The following is a 13,556-nucleotide window of genomic DNA, read 5'->3' as shown; positions in this document are numbered from 1 at the left end:
CACAAAAGCACTAGAGTTGAGTCATGTGCCACCCAGTGTCCCCATAATCAAACCTGCAGCATACACACAAAACCCTACTGCCAAGACAATGCTAGGCTAAACATTGGGGAATTAAAATGTGACACGACAGACTGGACCTTACAATTATGTCTAAATGTTGCTTTTTTAAACAAAAAGGTCAGTCGTTGTCCAAGTGTTTCTTTCTATCGGTAACATATATGCCAACATTTTCAGCCCTATAAGGGGCGATTTGGGAAATAAGCAGGGGAATGCAGCTTCCCACTAACTGACATGAAAGCAGAGGCGATCGTATGCCCATGACAGCTAAAATGAAGCCGTTTAGGTCTTTAAAAATTTGGAGTCTCCCGCCGCATTCGGGTCTGTTGGCAATTAAGCAGCAATCCACGCACCCTCTAGTCTACATGTAAAGCACAGTGACCATGTTGGTTGAGCTCTCCTACGCGTGGCGGGGGGAGGGGCTGCTTAAAATTCCAAAATGGCCACCGCGCGCAATGCCAGCAGCGGGTGGCATTGTTGTCAGTCCTTCTTCGGTGTCGATTACGTTCGAAGGCACAGCTGCATGACAGTGGGCCAGTGCACCAGGGCGTGTACTAATACTACGAGTGAGGCGTGCTGCGGGGGTGGGCCAGGCCCCGGCTCCGGGAGGGGGAGAGCTCCTTGAGCCAGCGAAGAAGGGGCGTACCCACAGAGCAGTCCTGGTCTGAGGCGTGGCCTCCGTCCGTCTGCAGTCCCTTAAAGACCTGTCTGCTGAGCTGTGCTGGTTGTTCGTCTGCGCTTGTCGTTGTCTTCGTGTCCACCGGGACTGTCCATCCTCTGCCCGCAGACATGGAGTCACCTATCCGCTGGACCTCGCGGGCCCTGTTGCTGTGCTGCGGCCTGCTGGTGAGTCTGTGGGTCACCCTGTCTGGCGCAAATTCACCCCCCCCTTGTATCCACCCGATTGTCCGCGGCGTTCACATATAGCGCACCCACCACAAATGATCATCATCGCGCACACCCACCCGCACCAGGAACATTTTCACTACAAACACCTTCTATGGTACGCTACAACATCACTCACGAAAATGGTGTTAGTGACCTACCGCGCCCCCATAGGCAGTCAACCCCCCCTCCCTGCCTCCGAGGAATAATACTCTTCGCCAAAATAGAGCACCAGGTTAACGTTAAAATTCCTACTCTAGGATATAGTCCTCCCTGCGTTTAGAATTCCTTGTCTTTTTTTTCCCTCTTGATTTTGCCCTCGCTGCTGCTCCGTGTAAAGATTTATTTTCCATCGGTTACCTTGTCACGCGCACCCTGAAAACAATCCAAACCCTTTTCGTCAGTGTATTTCTGGCTCTGTGGTTTTGCCCCTAGAAATCTATCCAGACACTTGGCCTCAACCGACCGGCTCCCTCCCCTTTGGCTGCCATGTGCTCAGCCTGCACAAAGACGCCTGCCTGCCCGCTCCCTACTGTACTTGTGTAAAGCCCGTCTCTCATCAAAGCTTGCGGTTACATATGTGTAAACCCATGTATGTGCCTTACTACCATGTAGCCCTCCCTTTGTTAACGGCTTCTTTTTTTTTTCTGCAGATTTCCCCAGGTTTGGCAGAAGAGGACTGTCGAAAGTCGTCCCAGTAAGTACCCGCAACTAAGATTGGGGGCGGGGCATCCCGGCTACTATAAATCTGTCTGTTTTGGTCATGCACGGTAGTTTAGTGTCCTCTGACTGATGCATCAGCTGAGTATACGACGAGTGGATTCGCCAGTGGTCTGGCGTAATGCAGAAGTAGAAATATTGTAGTCCAAGCTGCGCTTTAAATAGTAGTAACTGAGTACCTGATCTGTAATTTGAAAGGGAAAATGCCAACTCTTCGTGACAAAGGTGTGAATAATTTGAATGACAGAGAACCAGCACTTCTGAATAGCAAACAGGTACTCATGGATAATGAGTGCTAGCACTTTTATAGTTCAGTTTCAAGCACTAAACTCACTAGTGCCGATAGACAGGATATTTGCCGTGAGTGCTGAAGCCTGTACTGTTACTGAAGTCATTGGATGCCAACTGCCTCCTTACTGATGGTATATGTTTCAGATACAGAATGGTGCAGCAAGTTGATTTGGTGGAACATTGACCTTCCGATGTTTAGTTTTTAAAGGGGTCCAACGTTGTTACTGGCGTAGGCCAATGAGTTTTGGAGTGTATGAAGGCTTTGCGCATTTGTTCATTATTAAAAGGAGTTGTATATTTGCAAATAGCTTAGATTGGTTCCTTGTGGCAATACATATACTTACAGGGAATACTTTTCCTTTCCAATATTCCTCTCCAGCCAGTAACGTTTTGCCCACGATGCTGCTTTTCGCTGAAAAATGTACATTTTGTAAATAGTTTTCTGTGATTAGTCGACCTCCTTATAACTGCTGGCACCAAGTGTTTTACTATCGCATTGCTGTGTCCGTTTTCCGTATACTTAACAAATATTGGAACAGAAGCCGCTGTGTAATAAAAAAAAAAAGTTAAATACATATCGCTTGGCCGCCTGTCCTAGGTAGTTATATACTTACTAACCCCCCTTTTTGTCAAATGCTAAACATAATTTGTGGAGAGCCGCTCAAAACAATCTCTAATGGCAGGAACAGCGCATTTAAGATTTCATACCCAAATATCTGTCTGTTTCTACTTTGCAGTGACGTGTAATTGAATGGATTTGTGTTTGTATGTTGTCCATGCTGCCATTAGTACGGCCCCGTAGCTCTGTTATCTGTTTGAAGGCTCCTCCCCACGCTCCCAAGGTTTCATGCCCAGACAGCTCTCCGATTCGTCCTGCAGTGCCTTCATGTTCTTAGTCGGCCTCTAGCTTGCGGGCCGTGTTTTACTCGGGCCAGCGGTGGGTTTGTGATTGCTGTCGAAGAGGACGGTTATCAATTGCTTACACCTGTCTTGGGTAACATTCATTTTGTTTGTTGAATACTAGTAGTGAATGCTTGTTAATTTCATGTCCAGTCAGAAGCCACCCCGGATTGGTAGACCTCATTAAAGGGTTACTGAGTGAATCTCCTAGCAGTCTCAATCAGTGACGATAACTTCACTAGAACATATTGCTTGTTTTACAATTTCACCAGAATATTTTTTCAAAGTAACGTTCTTTATATGAATGTTTTCCTTTAGGACCTTTATTATTTCACTTTTCATATTTGCTGTGTGCTACACTACTGTCAAGCGGATATTTATTTTTACCACCATTTATAATGTTAATTGTATAAAATGGCAGTAATACGTTCTGAACTAATATGAATAATTTTCCTCCATAGGTGCCCTAAAGAAGGCACTCATTGGACTAGCCTGTGGTATGTGTGGTAAGTATCCACTCTTGCTTGTCATTTATTTATTTTTTAATTTGTTATCCATACTGTGACTGAAAGTAACACAGGCTTCAGCTGTATGAGCTTTATTTTCTAACCTACACCATAGTGATGTATCGGTATTGTAGGGAGACTTTTTGCATTTGGCCTCTGCTGGTGTGCCCATGCTCTGTCCGACCTATGCTATGATTGTAAATATGTAGCCCTCACAACCCCTTGGCGAGGTCATGGAGCGCTTTTCAATGAGTAGCACGCTACTCCGGAACCCAGGTGTGGTTCTGTAGTATAGAGAAGAGGCCTCTTGTGCAGTATGTGTATCTGTTGTAATGAGCTTAGTAGTGTTGTGTCTCGTGCCTGGCATGATCTCCATCTTATGCTGTCTGGTCAGTGGAATCTTACAGCTGTTAGATTTTACATAGAGGTTTAATGGCTAAAGTTACAGTCTGTTACTGGCCAGCAAGGGACGGTCCGCTCCCTGTTGTCTGAATAGCGTTACTTACAAGTTTAACCACTATGTCTTTTGAGCCTCATTCCCATCAATTTTGGCAACGAGGATGAACAGGATTGCTACAGCATCCTCACTATTTCCTCTCAACTCCCTTTAACTGTCCATCAACTGACAATCTAGACAGACAGTTGGCCCGTGTGTTCCTCCAGGTCTGTATATACTCCAGCACATTAAGATATTCTTGGAGTCAAGCAGCCAATCTCGCGGAGCGTTTGCCACCACCACTAGGAAGAATAACTTGAATGAGGAGCTTCTGGTCAGATCGTAATAAGAATTCCGTACCCCTGATACATGTTCGTTAATGCTCCACGTCCCATGCAGCGGCCAGAGCGTCTCTCTCAATAACAAAGTAGTTTCTTCCACATAAGTTAACATCCTTGATGCAAAAGGAAGCCTTCTGGAAGCCTTCTCACCTCTACTATGTGTTTGAGAGAGAATGGCTTCCAAACCTGTCACACTCTCATCCAGCCTGATGATTGACTTGAGTGCGATTTCAAAAGGCACCAGAATCCCTGCTTCACAATTTTTCTTAATTAATTAATCTGTGCAAGATGTGTTAGAAGGAGCCGCTGCTTGTACGCTGGATGAGTGTCACCAATAAATGGATGCCGGTAAAACCCATAAGGAAGTAATGTGCATGATTGCTGGGCAAACGAGAGAGAGTTGTGTGGCGGTATCTTTGCAGCCTTTTGTTAATGTTGCAGAGGAGTTGACCATGTGTGGAGATAGTGTTTTGATGAGAGGAGGAAGATTTGTGTCTCCTGTGAGAGTGAGACCTAAGTTAATAAACAATGCTCATGAGGGCCATTTGGGGCAGGGTTTAACCCAACATCTTCCCAAGGCGTAGTTTTGGTGGCCAGACATGAACGGTCCGGTCACTGCATGGGTGGTGAGATGCAATGTTTGTGAAAAGGGCAAATAGAGGCTTAAAGTAGGAGTGCAATCAGCTGTGGTGCATGTGTCTAATACAGGGTAAGCTTGGTATAGTGTTTGTATGATTTTATTGGCCCAATGTCTGAACTACGCAGGGATTGCAGATTTGCTTTGGTGGTTTTGGATGTGTTTCTCCAAATGGTTGAGTGTGTTCATGAAAGAAATTGCCATTGAAGCCTCTACTCATCCCTTGGGAAAGTTGTTCTTGGAGGAAGGAGTTCCATCGATCCTTATAACGGACATAGCACACAGTAAGTGTCCCATGAGCTGGGGATGTATCTACAGCAGCATGGTATTATGCATCATTGTACTTCTATCTACAACCCACAGAGTAATGCGATTGGTTAGAGCTAACAGGATGGGGAAGGGTGTGATTCAAATGGCTGAGGCCTCAGGACAGGATATTGCTAAGGCTGTGGAGGAATTTGTGTGGTCATATCGTACCACCAAGGAGGAGGTCACTCTAAACTCTCCATTGAGTTTGAGAGAAATCTCTGGTTCCAAACTGGTACCTTCATGGATGAAGGAATGGGTGGCAAGTGGTGGTGAGCTGAAACCGAGGTGTGGGAAGGATATGGTGACTTCTAAAGGAGTGATTGTTGAGGGTGATTGGCTAAAGATCAAGACTGGCTGGGTAGTGAGAGGTTTGTCTAAATTCAAAGACCCATTTAAAGTGGTGCATTTGTGCTACTTTTTTGTTGCATTGGTGACCAATGGAATTGTCGCAGGGATGCAATATTCCAGAAAGGTGGCGATCGTGCGGTGAATACGTACGTGGTGATGAATGATGGTGGTTTTGGAAATAGTTTGCAGACTGAGGGGTGTGTGAGAGCAAACAGGGTCCCGCCTACCACCACAGAGGTGAGAGATTTTCAGAACTTGTTCAATTCCAGAGAAGAAAGGAGCGTGAGGGATCGGATACCACCCGAAACAATGACATAGCTCTTTTTGCAAAAGGGGTTTTCCTTACTTCATTAGTTGCAAGTGTTCACCCCAGTAACTTATGTTGTTTTTTAAAACTGAAGGGGATGTGTTGTAATGAGCTTAGTGTGGCGTCTAGTGCCTGGCATGATCTCCATCTCAAGCCGCAAGGTCAGTGAAATCTTACAGCTGTAAGTTTCTACATAGAAGTTTGAAGGCGAACCTTTCTTGGGCTACAGTTTGTTGCTGGCAAGCAAGGGACGGTCTGCTCCCTGTTGTCCGAATAAAACAACTTACCTGTTTAACCACTGTGTCGTTCAAGCCTCCTTCACAAAAGTAACCAATGCTAAAACGCCCCTCAGGTGAGCCATGGCTGCAAATTTACAGGGGCACTCTAGTGCTGCTGTTCTTTTTGTGTAGTGCAGACTTGGTCAGTGGGAAGTGCTTTTGGTGAACCAGTTTCTGAGCGCTCGCAATTTCGTAGCGGCTATGGTTGCTGAGTCACAGGTGTTGTAGTTTGTAAGGATGACGTATTTCTAGGTCACGTGTAGCAGTTGACAATAATTGTACTAAGTATGTCCAACAACGGATAATTGACCCCTTGCCTACATCTCCTCCCTAAGCTTGTTGTTAGTTTATTGTAAATCTGCCCTAAACACACTAACGCAGCGTGGTGCAGCAAGTAATTTTGCTACGCTGCGTTAGTTTGGAAGCACGGGGATGCAACATATTTATAACAATATATTGCATCTCTGTGCTTCCCCCTGTGCTGGTGCACAAACTGCTGCCATGCGCGGACGCAGGCACCCTTCCACCATGTTGCAAGGATGCATGTGTCCTAGGGAGATTGTGTAGAAAGGGAACCCTTACTGCACATAAACAATCAAAAATTACGCTTTACAACTTCTGTATGTGCTGCATTAGCGCACATTGAACTTGTAAAATGTCTTTTATTTAAAGGATTGTTTATGTGCGTGAAGGGACACCTTCCTACACATAAACAGAGGTGATTTCCTCTTTCTGTGTGCTGCAGATTGCAGCACGCAAAGAAAGAGGGGAAAAAACGTGTAGAAATTAATACATTTTGCCTCCTTACGCCTCCTCCGGGAAAGGCGTAGCATTCAGACGCATTTCAAGACTTACGATTTCTTGTAAATCTGGGAATGTCTGGTTCTGTGTTGCGTGGGTTTGTCAAAAAAGATTCCTTTCTGTGTGATTCTTTCAATTGGTGACCATGAGGCCTACACATATAAATCCATGACTTTTGATTTACAACTGACACTTGAAAAATGTTATTGCTCCACACTAGAGTAAATTGTTCTCTCAAAATTTATTTTCATAAAAATACTCTTATATTTGATAAAACCATATTCAAAAATGCATTCAATATATACTTGGGTGCTCTGGTACAATATTGCACAAACTATCTAACCATTCCGTATTGCGGTGTCTAACTCAGTCACCCATTAATAGTGTAAAATCATATAATTTCAAAATCACAAATTAAATAGAAGAGTAAATACATATCTGTGTTGCGTGGGAACACCCATGGAACGCTTTCACACAAAGTGCCGTGTGTAAAGGGCCGTATTTACAAGGACAGGAAAAGCCATGCAGGGTGGCTTTTCCTGCCCTTGTAAATATGGGGCAGAAAAATGCACTACTGGTGCGTCATAAAGTGACGCACTGGCAGCGCAGGGAGCTTGTAAATCTGCCCCTTTTGTGCGCAGGGAGTCTTCAATGTCTTGAATCCGCCCTGGTTTAGATCACTTGTAAACCTAGCCAGGCTTGTTTTTCCTTCTTTCATAGTTTTAAGTATTTTTGATGCTTGAATTTTAATGGAGGGCTTTGGCGTATCGGGACGGCAGCTATCCGGGATCAGTACATGATTGATTGACTAGTTTCGGTGGCCAGTCCCCGTATCAGCCTTTCGAGGTCGATACAGTGAGCACTTTACCGATACGCATGCACAAGTATCCAGGCCCACATTTCATGGTGTGCATATGTCAAAGGTACAAATGATGTCTCACACCAGCTTGCAGTGCTCTCCAGTATTGGAGACATTTGATCTCTTGCGGCTTACTGTGGGAAGGCCGAGCCAACTAACACCCGACAAGCCATCGTTTCTATTCTCGAAGCCCGCCAGTGCGCAAGCCTGGGCATGCTGCCATGGACACCCCTATAAGGGGGGTGGGGGGCGGGAAGCACACCTTGCACCACCGGTTTCTGTTATCAACCGTTCCTCGAATGCGTATTCGGCTGATAACAGTAAGAAGCGCGCGTTTGCCTAATTTACATTGGAAGAATGCTTTTTAAATATTTAATTTCTATTTGTTTTCAATAATAGAGACTGTGAGACACGTGATAGCACAGCGTGAAATTGGCGAATACTCATGATTACGACAGCAACGACAAAAAAATCACTCGGACCTAGCACGAAGCATGCTGGTTGTGTCCAGCGGGGACCTTTCTTTCAGAATGTCTTGCGCTTTCCATTGGAACAGTTTGAGGATAAAGGAGTGACGTTGTTCGGCAGCTCTGAGGGCAGGTAGTTTAGTCTCGTGGTCAGCGCTGCAAGTGCGTAAATACAAGTATGGGAACTGTGATCCTGGGTATAATGAGGATGTCGTCAGCCAGTCTCTGGGAGGGGCCAGAGACCTAGCTAAAAAGAATACAATATTTCCTAACTCTTTGTTGGCCTTTCACCTACAGAGAAATGCATATAAAATATGGTGCACACACACCTTTAAACGAAAACATTGTTGCAACTTTAATGTATCCGTGAAAAATACTTTTTTTCAGGACAGCTTGACTGGTTAAAGTGATTTCATATGGCTGTGGGTGTAAATGAACGCTCACATTTAAATTCTGGTTGGTGATGTGTATATAGTGTTTATCGAAGCACTGTGAGCAAGCAACTTTTTAGTTAAAAAAAAAAGTAAGACGTGTATAGGCTGCACTCTGTATAAATAGGTTGTCACAATCTTCAAAAATATTTTTTTAAATGTTTATCGTGCATTCAAAATGTTTTTTGTAATATGCATATTGTACCCAATGCACACTCTTTTCATTGGTTTCCAATGGTTAACAAGGCAAATTCCAGATTCTATCGATTAAAGCCTATACTGACTCCCAAGTAGTCTTTTTATATTTGCTGATAATCGTTTGCACACATTTATATTTCTTTCAGGAGCATGCAGCCTAAAGAGAAGGCTTGCTTCTTCTTGTGTTTCCCTTTCCACCCTTCAGAGTAGACGCTTCTTCTCCCCTTTCAATCCAGGGACCTCAACTGTCTCGGGAACGGTTGTTTTTTAATAAAAAGTATGGACATTTCTTTGATCAAATTAATAAAGCTTGGTAACGTTGTTCCCGTGTCCCCATGGCCACTTGGACCTCTACTTGTGAGCGGTATTGTTAACATCTGAGAGTTACTAAAGTATGCATGCCACTCACTTTCCAGAAGTGGCTGCACACCCAGACATATGTTTTGTTGACCTGTTTAATGGATGGCTGAAGCTTTGTATGAGGCGGTACTGCTTTAGTGCAAGGAGTTGGTGTAAAGTGCATAGTGTTTTTTGTTTGTTGTAATGTGGTAATATGAATAGTCAGTTGAAGAGGATGACACCTGCTAAACTGTGCATGTTGCCTGATACCGTAGGTTTGTGCTGCCATGGGATCAGTTTAGCAGGGATCTTGAACAGCCTCGAGTCTAGGCTTTTGTGATTGGTTCTAAAGGCTAACACTTCCTTCTTTATCATTTCAGGTTGATCCTGCTTACAATATTTCTGTTACTTCTCTGTGGCATAGCGGTCAGCTGCGTCAAGTTCTGCTGCAGGAGAGCAAAACGGCCCACACAAGCCCAACCGCAGCACCCCTGCGAAGTGACTGTCATTGCTGTGGATAACGACAGCACTGTGCACAGCACCATCCACAGCACTGTGACATGTAAGTATGCTGGGTCTGTATGGAGTTTACAACTAGTGTTGGTTCAGACTGTTTAATATAGGTCTAGTGATTATTTCAATGATCCCTTGAGCGTAGTTGGATTTTATTTATATATTTCTTCAAGTTGTCACTAGCTTCTCCCAGCAAAGTGAGGAAGTGGTCTGAAGAGAAATTAGGAGATTTTATGAACGAAAACAGACCTGAAATTAAATCTGGGAGTAGCCGCTACCAACTGCCCCAGCCCAGCCCTCTGTAACTCCTTCAGAAGGGCCTAATTTCTGGCCGCTGCTCCTGTGTGTTCTGAGATTTGTAGGCTCATGCTTACAATGGTGAGGTGACATCACGGGCCATAGAATGAAAAGTACTGTTTGTTATGAAGTCGGGGCTGGCTGAAGTTTACGCCTGTCATAGGTATCGCCTGTCATAGCATTCTAAGATGGCCTTATTGTACTGAGTGGGTAGATGGGGGGGGGGGGGGGAGGCTAAAAAAAAAAGAAAATGAGAACTAGAAATGTATGAGGAAAGGAAGGAGACAGAGGTTACAAATGACAGAGGGCGCTTAACGTTATGGGCTGGGAAAGGAACCCTGAGGTGTGACTGATTATGACCCAGCCATACCTTCTTATTAAGTTGTGAATTTTCTCCTTGTTATATATGGAAATCTATGTATATTCTTAGGTAGGGGAAAACGTTGGTGGCCATGGCATACCGAGCAGGGTACCAAAAAGGTCTCATCAGTCGTGTGTCTAACAACTGCCATGGCTTTGACATCGCCCAGACCCTTGGCAGTGCCTTATCGGCTCATGACCGCCTTGTTAATGTCTTAGCTGACTATTCCCCTTAAGCATGTGTACTGTGACCTTTTGATTACCTCGGTGAAATAGAAACAGTTTTTGTTTCAGTTACCTACTCCCACAATCGGACCAATGGCCTTAACGTTCTTCATGGCAAGTTATGCAGTATGTTTAGATTTTGATGTCATCCGCCGAGCAAAGAGGCAAAACTTGTCATATACGCTATTGCAGCCCTACATAGAATTACCCACCGAATTTGATCTACTTTCGTGACTGGAAATTATGCCTAACTTCTTGGTAGTTTTCATCGAAGTGTGCCCGTGTCTTTGAGTAAGTTCCGGAACTATTTTATATTTGTGTCTGAAGCCATTTCCTGTTAGATGTTTTTCTCTAAAACGCTGCGGTATATTTGAATGGGTTCATGGCCCTTGCTGTGCACAGCTGTTAAACCTCTGACTTGCACGTGGTTGACTCACTCTTTTGTCCTCCTCCCTGGTCAATAAAATAAGTAACGTTGAGCTGGATAGCAGTAACGCTCCCTATTTACAGACCGCGCAGCCTGTGTGCTTGTTGACAGTAATACTTTGATAAAATATATTTATTGCTGATATTCTTTGTGTTTTGCAGCTTACAGCTCGGTGCAGTACCCGCACTTGTTCGCATTCGCAGAGATGGACCGCGGCGCCTTGTCTCCCCCCGCCTACAGTCTCTATGCCATGGAGATGCCGCCCGCCTACGAGGAGGCCATAAAGATGTCCGCCCCTGCTACCGACGCCCCGTCGACCATGCCAGCTGTCCAGAAGCTGGAGGACATCCCGGAGCACGCTGCTCCCGAGGCGGACGTGGAGGAGGAGCAACCGCAGCCTGGGGACGAGGAGGTCCCGCCCTCCTACGAGGAGCCGGAGTCCGTGACTGCGGAGGACAGCCCCGTGGCCGTGAATGCGGAGGGCAGCCCCGTGTCCGTGAATGCGGAGGGCAGCCCCTCGTCCTCCCCTCCTCGTGCCAGAGACTGAGACTGCTGCGCCACACACGTGTTTGGCGCGCGTGCTGTTGCCCTGGAAAGATGACCCTCCTTGTGGCCGTGCTGGCGTCGAAAGTGGAGGACACGCGCCGCGGGTTACCATGGCAGCGAAGGGAAAAAAATGCGGCAACACCTGGTGACTTACCTCACGACTGAGGGGGCGGGGTGACGTGTAAACGGCTCACCGAGTGGTCCCCCTGACCTCGCTTCATCTGCTCTCATCGCGTGCACACAACACCGAAGCTAACGCAAGATCATTTCACTTTCAAAGACTTGAGCTGACCTGGAGTGAGCAGCCTGTGCTAAGTGGTGGCGCATGTCCACCCTGAGCCGGTGCACGCGGGAGTGACTACGCTTGGCCAGGTGGCAACGCATGGACTTATTGGGCCCTGTTTCCAATAGGCATGTACACCAGGGTACATCTGTGGCTGTTACAAACACTCATACAAGGTCCTCCCACATGGGAATCGGGAATTTATCTGTGGCACCACCTCTGGAGGAGAGGCTGGATTCTGAGAGCGGCCTCAGATCCCCCTACAATGTCCAGGCAAGTGGAGGGTAGAGTCAGGCAACCAGATCTGTTATGGAAGGATCCTCTTTTTGGTGGAGAAATAGGCCGCTTGTACATCCGTCAAAGAGTTTGCCGATAAAGTGCCAGCTGCTGTGAAGCTCTCGTTTGTGGTGTAAAACCTGTTGCACATGTGTCGCTAACAGCTGTTCATTGGGAAGTGGTAAGGCCGGATTTGAAAGGACCACCCAGGTGTAGAAAGCTCTTGTGGTTAATGGAGTCTCAGATCTCAAGACTTTGGTTCTACTGCTGTGGTCAAAAGAGGCTGCTGCCAGTACACTCATCATTGTGAATATCATTCTACCACCAACAAGCTGGGAGAGAGGAACTCTTCTTGTGGGCAGGTTTTGGTTCCACTTCCAGGAACTGGAGACTATGCTAGAGGAAGCAAGGGCCTATTTATGTGGTTCAGTGGGAGTGATTTTTCTTGGGGAGGGGGAAAACTGGGTCCCTTGGCCGGTGCAAGGAGAGTTCAAGAGTCTGGCAGAAAAGAGGCAACAGGTGACCATGTGTTCTGGGAGCTGAGGTCACTGGCCCAGAGACCCCTTTTCTCAGTGCCATTTTAAAGAAAGTGACTTAAGACACAGCTCTTGGAATCTGTTAAAGTATTTGTTTGTCCTGTTATTTGATGGAGAACGCTTGCACATTTTGGGCATCTGATTGACATCCGATGGTTATCCATATGCCTCTGTAGGCGATTTTCCCCCTTCGCAAAGGAGGTTTAATTTCTAGCACATTGCTGGTCCAAAGAAGTTGTTGCTACGCAACGTTGATGCATAATGTTTCATAAACTGTACAGGACTGTCCAAGGAGCAGCATCTGCTGTATAATGTGGATTGTGGTGTGCTGCAACACACAAATGTTTATGTGTTACATAATCCATTTTTGATGCCTCTAGACTTTAAAAATAATAATAAAATGCCTGCATTTTATGAATTATTCTGTTTTGTTCTGGATAGCTCTTGTTATGCACATTTTACTTGATAATGTTTCTCTGCCCTGCCCCCCCTCTTCTTTGGCCATCCATCTCCAATTTCTGGTAAATGGTCCCTGTAGGTGTCTCATCGTACTACCAGAGTGCTTATTTGAGGTCACACCTTAAACTTGCTTCCTAACTTTCTAAACTGTGATTAGGAAACGTGGGGCCTTTGATTGCAGCCCTTTTAGTCGGGGAGGAGTGAAACTGTGTCACCCTAGAGTTCTTTGTCCACAGTGTTTAAGTACGCCCTCCTTTACGTGCTAGGACACGTGTCCTGAGAACTTTTGTGTCCTTTTTAGAACTCTTTTTCTGAAGGTGGCTTTCCATTTCTTACTTGAAGTAAGCATTTTAGGGCTTCCCTTTGTCAGTCAGCTTGATTTGAAGGGTCTTTAGTTCACAAGACACTGCTAGGGATTGGTGCCTAGGAAATCCCATTCTCCAGTGTGAATGAGACCCTAACACTTAAGAAGTTTGGGCTAGAAATGCTTCCAAGCCAGCACATCTGAGCTCTACAGTGAATCT

At 45.7% G+C, this 13,556-nt stretch overlaps 1 protein-coding gene across 1 annotated transcript; it reads left to right on the top strand.

Annotated features, from left to right (window-relative positions):
- Positions 1 to 556: 556 nt before the first annotated feature.
- On the top strand, positions 557 to 12,991 carry TMEM52 (transmembrane protein 52). Its single transcript, XM_078642455.1, has 5 exons — positions 557 to 903; positions 1,596 to 1,639; positions 3,315 to 3,359; positions 9,491 to 9,672; positions 11,094 to 12,991. The coding sequence occupies exons 1-5, from the start codon at positions 847 to 849 to the stop codon at positions 11,477 to 11,479; spliced, it is 714 nt and encodes a 237-aa protein (XP_078498581.1). The 5' UTR covers positions 557 to 846; the 3' UTR covers positions 11,480 to 12,991.
- Positions 12,992 to 13,556: the final 565 nt, after the last annotated feature.

The sequence above is a fragment of the Lissotriton helveticus genome, chromosome 5_1, assembly GCF_964261635.1.
Source record: "Lissotriton helveticus chromosome 5_1, aLisHel1.1, whole genome shotgun sequence".
NCBI classification, from domain to species: Eukaryota; Metazoa; Chordata; class Amphibia; order Caudata; family Salamandridae; genus Lissotriton; species Lissotriton helveticus.
This window is presented reverse-complemented; position numbering and strand designations above follow the sequence as displayed.